General features: G+C 36.1%; 2 protein-coding genes across 2 annotated transcripts in view; one reads left to right on the plus strand and one right to left on the minus strand.

Annotated features, from left to right (window-relative positions):
- The window catches only part of ITGA4 (integrin subunit alpha 4), a 33984-nt gene extending 27233 nt beyond the window's left edge, over positions 1–6751 (plus strand). Inside the window, exons 23-28 of the mRNA XM_021531305.2 lie at positions 608–715; positions 927–1046; positions 2434–2553; positions 3085–3183; positions 3392–3511; positions 4375–6751. Coding sequence (XP_021386980.2) covers positions 608–715; positions 927–1046; positions 2434–2553; positions 3085–3183; positions 3392–3511; positions 4375–4467 — 660 coding nt within the window. The 3' untranslated portion in view covers positions 4468–6751. The remainder of the gene's footprint in view (positions 1–607; positions 716–926; positions 1047–2433; positions 2554–3084; positions 3184–3391; positions 3512–4374) is intronic.
- A 621-nt stretch (positions 6752–7372) lies between these two features.
- Positions 7373–13643, minus strand: part of CERKL (CERK like autophagy regulator) — a 51939-nt gene continuing 45668 nt past the window's right edge. Inside the window, exons 9-13 of the mRNA XM_031505397.2 lie at positions 13310–13335; positions 13118–13226; positions 10111–10207; positions 8761–8927; positions 7373–7949 (exon numbers count right to left, since the gene is read on the minus strand). Coding sequence (XP_031361257.2) covers positions 7868–7949; positions 8761–8927; positions 10111–10207; positions 13118–13226; positions 13310–13335 — 481 coding nt within the window. The 3' untranslated portion in view covers positions 7373–7867. The remainder of the gene's footprint in view (positions 7950–8760; positions 8928–10110; positions 10208–13117; positions 13227–13309; positions 13336–13643) is intronic.

Raw genomic sequence — 13643 nt, forward strand, 5'->3', positions numbered from 1 at the left:
AGACAGTCAGTAAGGAAACTTTTAAGAGTACAAGGGCACCATTTTGTGCATTAATGATGGGAAGTTGCTGTTAATCCCTCTTAGAATACTTTTTTTTTGGCCTGGCAAATTCTCCACTGAATGATCAGAAAAAAATTTCCTAACACAAGCAGGACTGAAAGTGGTAGAGCAGTTCTGACTGGCTACTTCTTCCTTTCAGAAACACTTCAAAAGTAATTATAGTAAGAAAAAGGAGTTAGGAGCTTCTTGTAAGAGTACCAATAGAATCAAATTTGTCTGCAGTGGACTAAAAGCAGGAGTTTGGACATAAATCTCTCCTAGTTCCTTTTGCACACTCTCCTGGCAGGCAGTCTGTATGACCTCAGGTACTCATCACAGATTAGCACTACTTAGTCATCAGCTTTGGAGGAGGGAAGGGTTCAGCAAGCCCACAGAATGAATGAACAAGATGTTAACACTCCTAGCACAATCCACTTTGGTGACAGCATACAGAGCAGCTGCTACCCCATTCTGTGCTGTTTTCTGTGTTTATATATGTATGGTTTTGTTTCTTGAATAGCTACCCTTGAAGTTCTAACTGTTGAACTCTTCACCTCTTCCCCACAAGGTTATCAGTGCAGGACCAAGCATGTCTCCAAATACCAACTTAGAGATAATGATACCAAATGCTTTTCCACCCAGGGACTCCAAATTATTCAACCCATTGGATATCAAGGTAAGCAATGGCTACTTAATGTATTGGTAGCTGTATGAATTCTATGAAAAAGAAAAGCAGAACAGAGTCAGCTAAGTACTCGGTCTATGTTTGATTTGCTAGCCATGGTGAAGCAGAGTGAACTAGAACAGGATCATCTTCAGCCCCACATGTTTCAGAATTCTGGAAATAAAATTTATATTTTTAATAATGATGTTATATTTATTTTCAGACAACAGCTGGACACTGCTCCTATAATACGTATCCCAGAGACTGTACTGCAGCAGAAAGAAATGAAAACATATTAAAGGATGTCATCACTTTCTTTTCAAAGCCTGCAAAGAGGCACATGGTAAGATCTGTCTTTTGGCATCATGACTGTATGAATAAGCCTTAAGAAAAGAGTGTATCTTATATAATGAAGTCACAGAGCCATCTTCAAAGGATATGTGGTGGGATCTGTGATAAGTTCAGGGTAGTCATAAGTGTCTTTAGTGAAAGGGGTGAGAATTGAGTGGATAAAGTTGATTAATGACACATTCCTGAAGTCAGGGTGGATGACAGGCACCTACAAAAAACTGCCAAGGGGGTATGGAACTGAATGAGTGGGCAAGCAGAACAGCAGAGGAAATTCAGTAACAAACAGAAAATGATGCATCAGGGAAAAACAGGCTCTATTTTAATTATATGCAGTATGCAGATCAACTATTGTCTTTTCCTCATCAAAACAGTGCCATCAAACATAACTAACAGGATCTAGGTAAAAAAAACCCTGAATATTAAAAATAACCGAATTCTAAGGAAGACTATACAAGTTAATAGAAATCAAGAATTACAAAATATGTGGAAATCATATTTTGCTGGGAAGCTATTAAAAAATATTTGGGAGGCTGGGAGAGTGCCATACATGCATGGCCAGTTCCGGCTCATCCCTCTGTTCCTGCTCACAGACCCTGCTGGAGATCAGACACTCCACTACACAGTCCAAACCACAGCTGCTATTTCAGCATTGCATTGCTGAGACTTTGTCCTCATAGAAATCTGTTTCCTACGCCTTGTCTTTGATAAAGTACAACATTATTTAATCTGTCATCTTAAAAAATAACAAAAAAACAAACAAAAAAACCCTAGCTATTTTTAAGAACTGTTAACTTGGGACTTTTAAGTAAGCACATTACAGGAAATATCAGCCAATGACTGAGATACAACCTGCACTAGAATATCCAACCAGTATTCAGCATGGTAGGCTTGGATAAAGAATAATGTTAAAGATATAATAAACATAATCATGTACAGCCTTGTGTTTTTGTCTTCTCCAAAGCTATGTGAAGTGGTGCTAGTTGTCAGTGTACAAATGTAAGGATCAACCAATTACACTGTTTGCACTGGATAGCATAGAGTTATTGTCATTCATCATTATTGATAAAAGCTAATTTGAAATAACAGTGTAAAAATAAACCATAAATATATAAACAAATAATGACACTTGTTCTTTTTCAGTCTTAAAATAATTGAATTTTTAATAAAAGTTACATGTGTTTTGTATACAATTAGGTTGGTCTCTTGTTACTGTACCTTAGCACCTCTGGAATGACAGTGATGGATGACAACCTCAAGTTATAACCTGAGTTTTCAAGAATAAACATGAATCCTTTTGTTTTAGTCAGTTCCTATTCTCTTTAATGCTAAGATTATATAGTTGCTAAGATTAAATTTGAATCTTTCCCTCCCTTGTACAGTACTGCATGAAAAATGACAGCCTTTGCTTACAAATACGTTGCAAGCTGGGAAACATGGAAAGTGGAAAAGAAGCAACTGTTCACTTGCATCTGGAGGCTACTCCTTTACTTTTACAAATGGTAACACATGAATTTTTCATACTTGAGGGGAATATTTCAAGGCATATTTGCAGTATTCCCTGCATATAAATTAAATGTATTAGTATTTGTTTTCTAACAGTGAAACATGATTCAAACATGATTAAATCTAAATCTTTTAGGTTTTAATCTATTTTAGATTGCCAATGCTAAGGCTCAAGGTGATGTATGAAAAACAAAAATACATATTTTAGTTTGTCGCTTTCTATTTATGGTATTTATTGCTTTGCCTATTCTGGCTGGGTTAAGTAGGATGGAGATATAATTTCAACTTGTAATTGTATTTTTCCAAGAAAAGCAGCATGGATGTGGACTTAAGTAAAATCCAACCTGGCTTAATTCCAGCTTCTGGTACTAATTTGTTTTGTGCTCAGAAAAAGACACCATTGTGTGTTTGTGTGGGATTCTGGTTCTGTCAGCAGCTGTGTTATCATTTTTTTGCTGGGCAGGAATCAGTGTGTTAAAGTTATTTTTTTAAATATAGATTTATTTTTTTTTTTTTTTTTTAATCAGGATGATGCATCAGTATTGAAGTTTGAAGTAAGAGCAACAGTCTGGCCAGAAAAAAATGAAAAAGTTATTGAACTACATAAGGACAAGCAAGTTGCATATGTAAGAATTCTCTTATATATTTGTGATGAACATGTTAAAGTAGAAAAACTAACAGCAATTGATATTGTACAATTCTATACATACCTGTACATCAGCAATGAATATAGTGTTAATTACTTTAAAAATTAATTAATTTTCCCAGGTTTTTTAGTATCTATTAGGGGAAAAAAACCAAAAGTTAGCACTAAGCTTATTTTCTGTTTTGCAGGTCTATTTGGAAGGAGTACACCACCAAAAGCCAAAATACCATGTTACTGTGCTAATTATTTCCCTCGGCTTAATAGTTGGTGTTACCTTGTTATTGGTCCTTTCATTTATATTATGGAAGGTAGGTTTTTAGTATTCCTTAGTTACTTTGAGTCAGGAATTCATACTGTTGAAGGATTTTTGGATCTGGGTTAAAGTGGGTTAAAGAATAAATAACATTTTATTATGATCCATCCTTTCTAAAGAAAGATAATTGCTCCTGTAACTTGGGGTTCTTCAAAAGTATTTCTCCATTTTTTCATTTCATTTAATCTTCTGCATGTTCTACATTTTCTGTTGCTCAACATCAAATCACTTTACAATGTTTTATATGGCATCTCATGTTTGCAAATGATTTATATATTTTAATGATATCAAATGGATCACTTCTGTGCAATGGTGCTCCACATTTAATGTCACTTGTCACATGATGACTGATAGTTTAAAACATGGTTTCATACCAGTATAAAATGTTTAAGATTTCAAATTGCAACATAAATACTAAAAAAAATCTGTGCCTAAGTAAAAGAGATAACTAATAAGGATGCAGATCCTCTGACAAATGATTAAGAGATTAACTTCTTTACCTACAACAAGACTTTCTCCATACATCATTTTTGCACAGACATGTAGAAATTAAATTTAACTGAAATATTTTATTACCATATTTTTAAAAACAGTGGATTCTATGGACTGTTAAAGTTCACAAGCCCCAGTCTTTACTCCATACAGGAGAGTATTAGCCTCCCAAAAATTAAAAGAAGAAAAAGCAAACCTACTTTTTTGATTGATGTGTAATAATTAATTACTTGGTATGATGAAGCACTGGCAAATACCAGACTTCATAAATTCCATGCATAGGCATTTTTATTTTAATTAATCTTTTATGGCTTAGATTTGATGACAAAGATTTGCTGACAACAGATTCCAAATTATGTATTTCAGATTGGCTTCTTCAAAAGGAAATACAAACCGGCCCCTCAAGACACAAACAGAAGAGACAGCTGGAGTTTTAAAAGTGGGAACAAAAATGACTAAGATGGAAAATAAACATTTTATTTTAAAATGAAGAAATTGAAATTCAGATTAATTCACAGGAGAAACATCAGCAACAAGAAACCTAAGCCTTGAGCTTACTTGCTCTTACAAAACATGCTTTATTTCCTTGAACTGTATGGAGGATACACCTTACAGTACTGTTCTAATATGAAAATGGTACACCAGTTTGTTCTGAAGTCTCCCAGTAATATTTGAAATGCCACATTATATATATATATATATATGTATGTGTGTGTGTGTATATATATATATATGTGTGTGTATATATATATATATATATATATATATAGATATGTGGTTTCAAACAGACAGAAGGACACTAAAGATAAAGAGAAGAAGAATTACTTACCAAAAGCAAGTATTTGTAGAAAGTAATAATTTTTGGCCAATCCTGGAAAATAAGATCTCAAACTCATTAGCACAAGTTATTATATGATTTTTAAAGTTTCAATAATATTTTGATCAGGCATTCAAGAAGAAATCCTTTCTCATCTTTGTGTGGCATTTTATGAAGAGTAAATTGTCTCAAACCCACAGGACTGTAAGTAGAACACACAGACATAGAAAACAACTCTCAGAAGCTCTGGGCTTATGCAGGTAACCTTTGGCTTCACAGCCACAGCCACATCACTGAAGGTATTTAGACACCTAGGCAAGTCAGAACTTGGAAGGCCAAAGGTGAATTCAGAGCAGGGAATTGTGTGGGGTAGCCTGGAGATGCAGCTGTAGAATGATTAATGTATTGGAGATTATTATTTGTATTCATCTATAACATGGTACTTGCAAGCATGATAGAATTACTTGTTTCATCCTTTCCTCAGACAGTGCTGCCATAAGATTTTGGACTTCTCCAATGAATTATTTCTATGTGGGATTTTTTAAAGCAAGTATTTATTTTTATTTATTTGAATATTTTTCTATAGTACTTATTATAGGATTTAGTGCTGGCATTCTTCCAGAATCTGAAAAAAAAGACAGCAGGCATCAGCTGACAAAACAGACACATATACCCAAAAGACTCCAACTGCCAACCATAATGGGCCAAATCTTATCTTTAGATTAAGTACTTTAGAAAGTACTTTTTAAGAAAGTCACTTGGAGAGCCAGCTTGGGTTCTTGGAAGGTGTCAGATAAATACCATCCAAACAGGCACCCTCAGCAGCCACTTGGCAGAAAGGCAAAGGACTGAACAGAAACATGGATCAAGCCACTGCTGCTACTCCAGAAGTTTCCTCAGCTAGCTAAGTTTGCACTGCCACCTAGCTTTGGTGAAACAGCACAAGCCACAAGGGAAAAAAACCTTCCCCTGCTCCCCAGAACAGCTGGAGAACATTCAGTTTCTTCAGTAAGTGAATTTATTACAGCAGAAGGACAGAGTAAGCCCTGAGGCCGGGCCTTGGATGTCCTTCTGAACGGCACCAGGAATGGAATGTCACCTGTACAAATGCTTCAGAGCTGCACCATCCTATGGGAACTGGCCTGAAACTCAAACCCACAGCAAGTGCCTTCAGCAAGCACTTCTGCTACTAGAGTGCTTGGTGCCATAAAAGTTATGCTGCCCACAGATTCCAAAGGTATTTGGGACCATTTTGTAACTTTTTTTCACTTCATTTTATGCCAAAAATGTGGATCACTCCCAAGTATGTTTTCCTCTAATACCTACAGTGCAAGGACAAATGAATGTGCATATATTTTTTTAAAAAGTCAAAATAAAGTATGTCAAGAATGAAATACTTGCAAATCTGTGTGAAAACTACCAAAAAATGCTTACCTTCCAAATGGCTTTTGTGAATTTTTGCACTTTAACCAAAAAAACCTTTGAACAGAAATTAGTTTGACATTACAGCATACTGTGAAAAATATACCTCAAATACTGGAAGAAGCATTCTTTTCTTTTTTTGAGTACAAACAATGCAAGGAAGTGAAACCAAAGCATTTTATTTATCTTTGAAATAGTTTACATAAGTCAGTACATGTGATAATGATGCCTTGGAAATTGTACACTTTTTATTCAGGTTTGATTGTTAACATGTATATGTTGGCTGCCTTTTCTTAGGATATGAAGCAAAATTATGAAGCTTTTATAAACCAGGTTGACAAAAAATGAATGTACTATGTCCTGATGGTGGCAAGATTATAAAGTATTATTCAATTGCATTTTATTAAAAAAAGCCCAAGCAAGTTAAACAGATGAATGTTGTTTGTTCTGCAAATTCAATTATTTTGTTAAATTTCATTTAATAAATAAGTTAAATCTACTAAATGTTGCTGGAATGCCTTTTTAAACAACTTAAAGAAGCTTAGTTTGAATTGCCTTAGCATGTTAAAAATACTTGATGGGATAGAGTATGAATTTTAAGTGGAAAGTGCTCCCCTGTAACTTGGACAACAGGCAACTGCTTGGGTTTAGGAGCCAAATCCTCTCTGCAGTACTCAGTCCTGTGTATTTATCAGAGATAAGAATTTTTACAACTATTTAAAATCATAGTAGCTATAGATCTCTTGCAAAGGCTTAAGCCCTTGATTTAGCAACATCATACAAAGACTGGATTTCACATTACACTCAACTGCTTCCTGAAGAAAGCACCTAAACAACTCACTTGTGCCCTGACACTGCAGCTTTCATTTGTGCACTGCCTCCTGAATGACTCCCAGAGGAGTGAGCAGGAAAACATTCATTATCCATGGTCCTGCAAACAGAAAAACATGGTTGCTACTTTTCATCTCAAAGGAAGGCAGTTCCCAGAAAAAATAGTCTTAATTTGCTGTCCTCTGAAATAATTGTCTTCAATATTAAGTAAATTACCAAAAAAAAAAAAAAAAAAAAACCACTCCAACACTGTGTTTTACAAGGAAATTATAAAAATTTAAGTCAACTCTTAAGTTATTTATCACAACTTTATTCTCAGCAACAACAAAAACTATGCTGAATAATGTTTCAGTTTTAAGACAGAGAAAATATTAATTTTATACAAAGAGCAGTTTTTAAAATACATTTTAACAAAGGAAAGCCAAACAGCACATCAACATATTCTTTTCTGTTATTTGACTAGAAACATTTTGAGAGCAAATATATTAAGGCAACATTAAAAATCATAACTAGAAATAGAAGTACTTTATTAAAAAAATAAATGCATACATTTTTATTTTGTCATTTTTATTTTTTTATTCTTTAGCTAGAGCTGGTGAGTAGAGGTATGGTTCTGCCCTGATAAAATATATAATTTAATATGAGTTTAAACCTAAAATTAGAACAAATCCTAACCCTTACCAATTAAGCTTCTACTACAACTGACATCAGTACAAGTCCAGACCTTGGAAAGTTGTGCATAGGGGTGAGAACAGGATTCTATATTACAGAATTTCCAATGTGTCCCTTCTATATGCAGTTGCATGTCACTTGAGAAGTCTCAAGGTCATCAGTGTTCACTCCATAAAGATCAATAAGTTGAGGATGCACCCTGTGAAGCAAGGAAGTCAAACTTTATCACATCAACTCTTGCAATGGGTGGGCTGCTTTTTGAGGTTGGTGAGGAGAATTATTATGTACAAGCTTTTATATGGAAATAAATCAGGGTGAATTACATTTTGACAATTCCAATAGGATCATCTTTAGGAGAATCTATTCTATATCCTACAACATGATCTGCCTTTTATTTTACATACCAGACTTATCCTGAGCTGTGTGCCTTCAACTAATCCTGTGTGCATTGCAGAAAAATGAGCCACTGCCCACTTAATTCCACTGATAATCCTCCAATTTCCTATGTATTTGTAGTCTCATTCTTAGATGCTGGATATGGAGACTATTCTCTAGCAGCATTAAATTTTTCACAACTGAAGAACTACATGTTTTTCTTAACTCTAACATGCTGCTTTCCAAGTAGGAATCCTTGTCCCAAAAGGAGCTCCTCATGGAGACACATTATATACATCTCTAAGAAATGGAAGGGTAAAGTAGCAGGAAAGAAGAAACAAGAAGTAATCAGGTAACAAAAAAGAAGACAACTAGAGTGGAAGCTGATGAAGCACCAGGATGGAAAGGCCGTGTGAGTTATAAAAAACCTTTCCAAAGATGAACACAAGGCATCTAAGGCAGAGGCCCAAATGATGGTGGAAGAGCCAGACCCTGCAGTGCAAGCAGTTCTATGTAGGAGCATTCTGAGCACCTAACCCTGGTACCATCTGTGCTCTGTGGAGCTGTAACACATCTGAGACTGCAGCACTAATCTGTTATGGGTATACGGTCCCCAAATGGGATTTGAACCTTACCGAACATGAACTTCTGATGCTTCTTTCATTAGGTCTCCATCTATATTCCAAGGGTAGTTTCCTTCTGCATTCAGACACATATTTTCCTTGGCATCAGGTCCACTTTTAAACCTTGGTTGTACTTTTACTTCTCGAACAGTGTAGGTCTCAACAAAGGGAAAATTGAACTAAACCAAACACAGACAGCAAACGAAGATGAAAGATACAGGTGGTAGCTTAAAACAAAATGGGTTACTTGAAATCTAAAAGCTGGCACTTTTTTTGTCCTGAGTGGGAACATTTAACTCAAGCTTTGACCACATGAGCCATTATGTATTCCAGCTAGTGTTTATAGATTAACCTGGTATTTTTATCCTAAATAGTGCCTCAGAAAAAAATGGTAGCGTCCATTTGTATTCCCATATTGGACTCCCATCAACCTGCAGGTAAGGGGGTATATTTTGCACATACCAAATACTTTCAGAATATGTGAAAGTCCAAGCAGATGTTCTCTGTTCATCATTACCAGTAATCTTGTCCTAAACCAGGCTACTTAGAATTCTAGTAAATGGTTGTTTTAAGCTTAAAGAAGGGCCCACATCTCGTCTGATTTGTAACTAGAAAGACAGAGAGAAAAGCAAGGCCTTCCTCCAAAAGCATAACTGGAAAGCTTAAGCTATTTCCTCAATTCAGCCATTAGTGCTGTCACCTAGAATTTTCACCCATCTCTCCCCCAAACTCCCTGGCTATAGATGAATTCAAACCCAAACCTTCCTGCTACAGTGATTTCACATAATCCCAGAACATCTGAATGAGTACCAGTGTGCTTGGGCCATGCAGTGGGGGCTTTAGACAGCAATAAGATCTGTGTTTGAATGCTTCATTTTTCTCTTCCATGACAGAATTATGACAGTTCTGCAAGCATCATAACTAGATGGGATGCATACCTGCTAAAAATCAGTGCTCACAACCCACTGCTACCAGCACAGCATGCCATGACCTGCTGAAATTACCAACGTTACCAATTTCTGACAGAGTTGTGGGATGCCCCCCCAGTTCTGCATTCTCCATCTCTGTACTATACAAAACTCAGACATGGCATGAGTTTCCTTATTGTGGTGGAAGGGCTTTACACCCATAAAACTATGGTACAACACAAACACAATTTAAACCACAACAGATGGACTGAAATAGGCTAATCTGTATTAGTCTAGTGATTTAAAAAAAGAAAAAAATCAGATAAAAAGGGGCTAATGTATTCTGACAGGAAGCTAAGTCTCCTTACGAGGATGCTAACATTAACTCTTGCAGCTTGTCTACTTTCACGATTAACTGTTCTTTTTATAATCACCAGAAAGAAATTAATGGTACCTGATTTTTTGCACTGCTGTATCTCTTCAGATGCTTTATAAACTCTGTTCGAGAAGTATTTTGTACAACAATAAGAGCCATGCTTCCATTGTTCAACCTGAAAAGCAGACCAAAAAGATAATTCATTAATCTACAAAGAGATAATTCATTAATTTGGAAGTACAGAAGGCTCTTCAATAGCCTAGATTAGAAAGAAAAAATTTTTAAAGCCTACAGAGTAAATTAATAGGATAGTCTCAATAGTTTTTCAAATCTTTTTGCTGACCCCCACCCCACAGATCAATATAAATTAAGCACTGAAGTTATTCAGCATTCTTATATTGTACTAATAACTTTTAGCAATAGCCATTTCTTGAATACAATACATATAATCTAAGAAGAGCTTGCTTTTCTACTTAACAGATGGGTTTTAAACATTGGGGATCACGAACTTTTCTTTTTACTTTTCTCTCCAGCAACAAATAACAGTTACCATAAGTGCTGTGAGGCAGAGCTGTACCCAGAAAGCAGTGCCATGGTGCATGGAAGCCCCCCCAACACAGACCCAGTGCAGATGGGCTCCCCCACCCCCTCCACCAACATCCATGCAGCCCTAACAAAGGCTGCCATCTCCAACTCACACTCTCATAGCAGTTCTTAGTACAGTTCTATTTATACATTTCACCAAAAAAAAAAAAAAAATAAAAATTAAGGACTAAGAATTTTGTATGAGATGAAACAGGCATGTACTAGAGATTAAACAAGAAGAGCCCCCACAGTGCAGATGCTCAGTGGCTCTCAGTATCCAGCCTCCATGGGTATTTTAGCATCACTGAGAACTGGGGTCACACTGAGCCAGTGTCAGTTCCCCCATTCCTTAATGTAATGTACCTGGACACAGAAACTAACTGGAATATCCATGCAACCATGCCTAAGTCCCATTTGAGTTACAGAGCCAGATCAGTGTTCAACAAGAGTATCTGAGAGTGCCTTCTGGAGAGAGATGGTGTACTTCCTATCTTCTGCAATACGTGCATACATTTATTCATTTATTTATTTATTCAGCATCTGTGTTTGGAAAATATATAAGGAGTTTTAAAGAAAATTACTTCCAGGCTACCAGCACTGAAAGGGGTATTTCAGATAGCTACTGAACAGCTGCATCAGGAATGTTCTCAGACTATGGTAGCAGCACTATCTGGGAGGGTAATTGTTACATAAACATTAAGCAAGTCACCTGGCACAGCAGTACTTTGCTGATTCAGGAGAGATGATGACATTTAAAAAGTTGCCTCCTTATCATATTTGTTTCAATAAGAGGGCACAGCAGACTGGACATTCAGCACTAGGGCCTTTCATCTTTAGAAATGACTAAGAATTCTCATTAATTCCCTAAAAAGCATCATCTGCAGTAAAACACAACACCTATGCTGTGAAAAACATATCCCACAGGGCTGCCATAGCACACACAGTTAAATGTATCTGGACACATTTCTGCAAATTTAGACCAGTGTAACTGGTGTTACAGGCAGCAGCCAAAGCTTGCACCCCACTTCAAATGTCTTCACAAGGCAGAAACCTCTTGGGGAAAAAAGAAGAGAGAGAAGAAACCTACACGAGTTCTTTCCATAGTGGGTCTCAAGTCTCCAACAATCAGTGCCACGTTCTTGTTTCCCACATTGAAAAGACTTACAGACAATATGTTAATCACTATGACAAAGGAAGCTCCTGTTTGAGTCTACCCTTCCTACTCTACATACTTTGAGATTATTTTAAAAAGAGATGCAAGAACAATCGTTATTCTTACACACAAAAAAAAAAAAATAGGGAGATCCACTGAGTAGCTGCACTGGGAGAGAAACTGGCTCATTCAAACCTGCAATAAGTGCATGGAGTTGCTACAAAATTCCCTGTCACTGAGAAATGGAGAAGAACAGATAGAAAGAGAAAGCAAAGCTAAAATTCTCATCAGAATTTTCCAACTGACTGGAATATAAAACACTAAATGCAAAACAAAGTCGCTAAAATGGGACAGCATTCAAGCACTATCTTGAGGACTGTGAGATTAGCAGGATCCTGTGAGCAAAGAAAACTTCTCATTAAGAGTTTAATCATAAATAATTTGGTTCTATATTGTTTCCAAGAAGTAAAATTCTACTAAATGAACCAGCAATTTTGAAGAAAAACACCTCATCAATTCTTCCCCAATTTCACTTAGTAACAATCTAATGAAAGAAAAGAGATTCATTCCCTAAACTTCCCTGAGTGTTGGGGTGCTTTTGTTATACATTCATGCACACACACAGGTCTCTGCATTCTTTTTTTGAGGGAGCATTTTGTATACTTTGCATACAACTACAAAGTTTGTACTTGCTATTCTGCTCAGTTGCCAACTGGATACAACAGGTACAAATATTTACTACCTAAGAACTGCTTTGGTCACATACAAAGCAGTCTCTCAAGAAGAAGCTAAAGGAAAAATGAGTCAATGTCAACAACCAGGTTACATACTGCTTTGTTTCCCCAAACCCTGCAAGTAGAAGCTTCATTTATCAAATTCTGAGGGAAACCAAACAAAAAATAATAAGAAAAAGACAAGTGTGAACTTTAGTCTTTAATAATATGAGAAAGACTCATATTTCATTTTTGCTGGCTGTTGAGCAGAAGACGAGGGTCACTTTTATATCAGAAAAAATAAAATTAAATCTAAGGGTGAAATTTCCCCATAAAGGCAAATCCTATGACAGATGACTGCTCCATGACTACTACTTAAGTCAGACTTGCCAACTAATTTAATCACAGCAATTATCCACTCATAATTCTAGTTAGACTGCTTGACCTTATTTGCCTGATCCAAAAACTGATTACAATTCCTGGGATTATCGAGTCTGCTGCAGTCTACGCTCCCTCCCCCAGTCCAGAGGGACTAGACTACCTAAACATAGGCTCATATTCTCGGAAAAGCCAAGGTCTTAAGGTAAGATGTCAGAATTTATAGACATGACTAATTCTCTAAACCCATACTGACCTCGTATTAGGTGCCAAGCCTCTTGGTGCCATTGAACACAGACAAGGGATTGCCATAATGCTCACATTCAGGAAGTGACCCTGAATTTTCTGCAATTGATCCTTGCTACCTAAATATAACAGAGTAATTCTATATTACTCCAGTTAATCAGCCATGGTTCACTTTTAAAAAATCCTAAAAGCAGAAACTCACCTTTTCCCATTCTCCCTTTCTTCTTTCTAAAAGGTGGAAACATGTAGGTAAAAAAAAATTAAAGTCAATTGCACATTTAAGCAACACATACTTTATAAAAAAAGTAACATATTAGTGGAACTGAGAAAATCAATAATAATGAATGGAAGACTGCCTTGTAACAAGATCCTCTATAGGATCCTCTACAGGAAACACTTTACAATATGTACAAGTTTGCAGCTGTCAAAATAAATAACTCCTAAGATTATATCACTTGTTGATTAAACTTGAACAAAGTAAAGAATCTGTACGATTTTATTCTTCAAAGACACATTTCTGTAGCTTTGGAATTGCT

Source organism: Lonchura striata, chromosome 8, assembly GCF_046129695.1.
Source record: "Lonchura striata isolate bLonStr1 chromosome 8, bLonStr1.mat, whole genome shotgun sequence".
Classification (NCBI taxonomy): domain Eukaryota; kingdom Metazoa; phylum Chordata; class Aves; order Passeriformes; family Estrildidae; genus Lonchura; species Lonchura striata.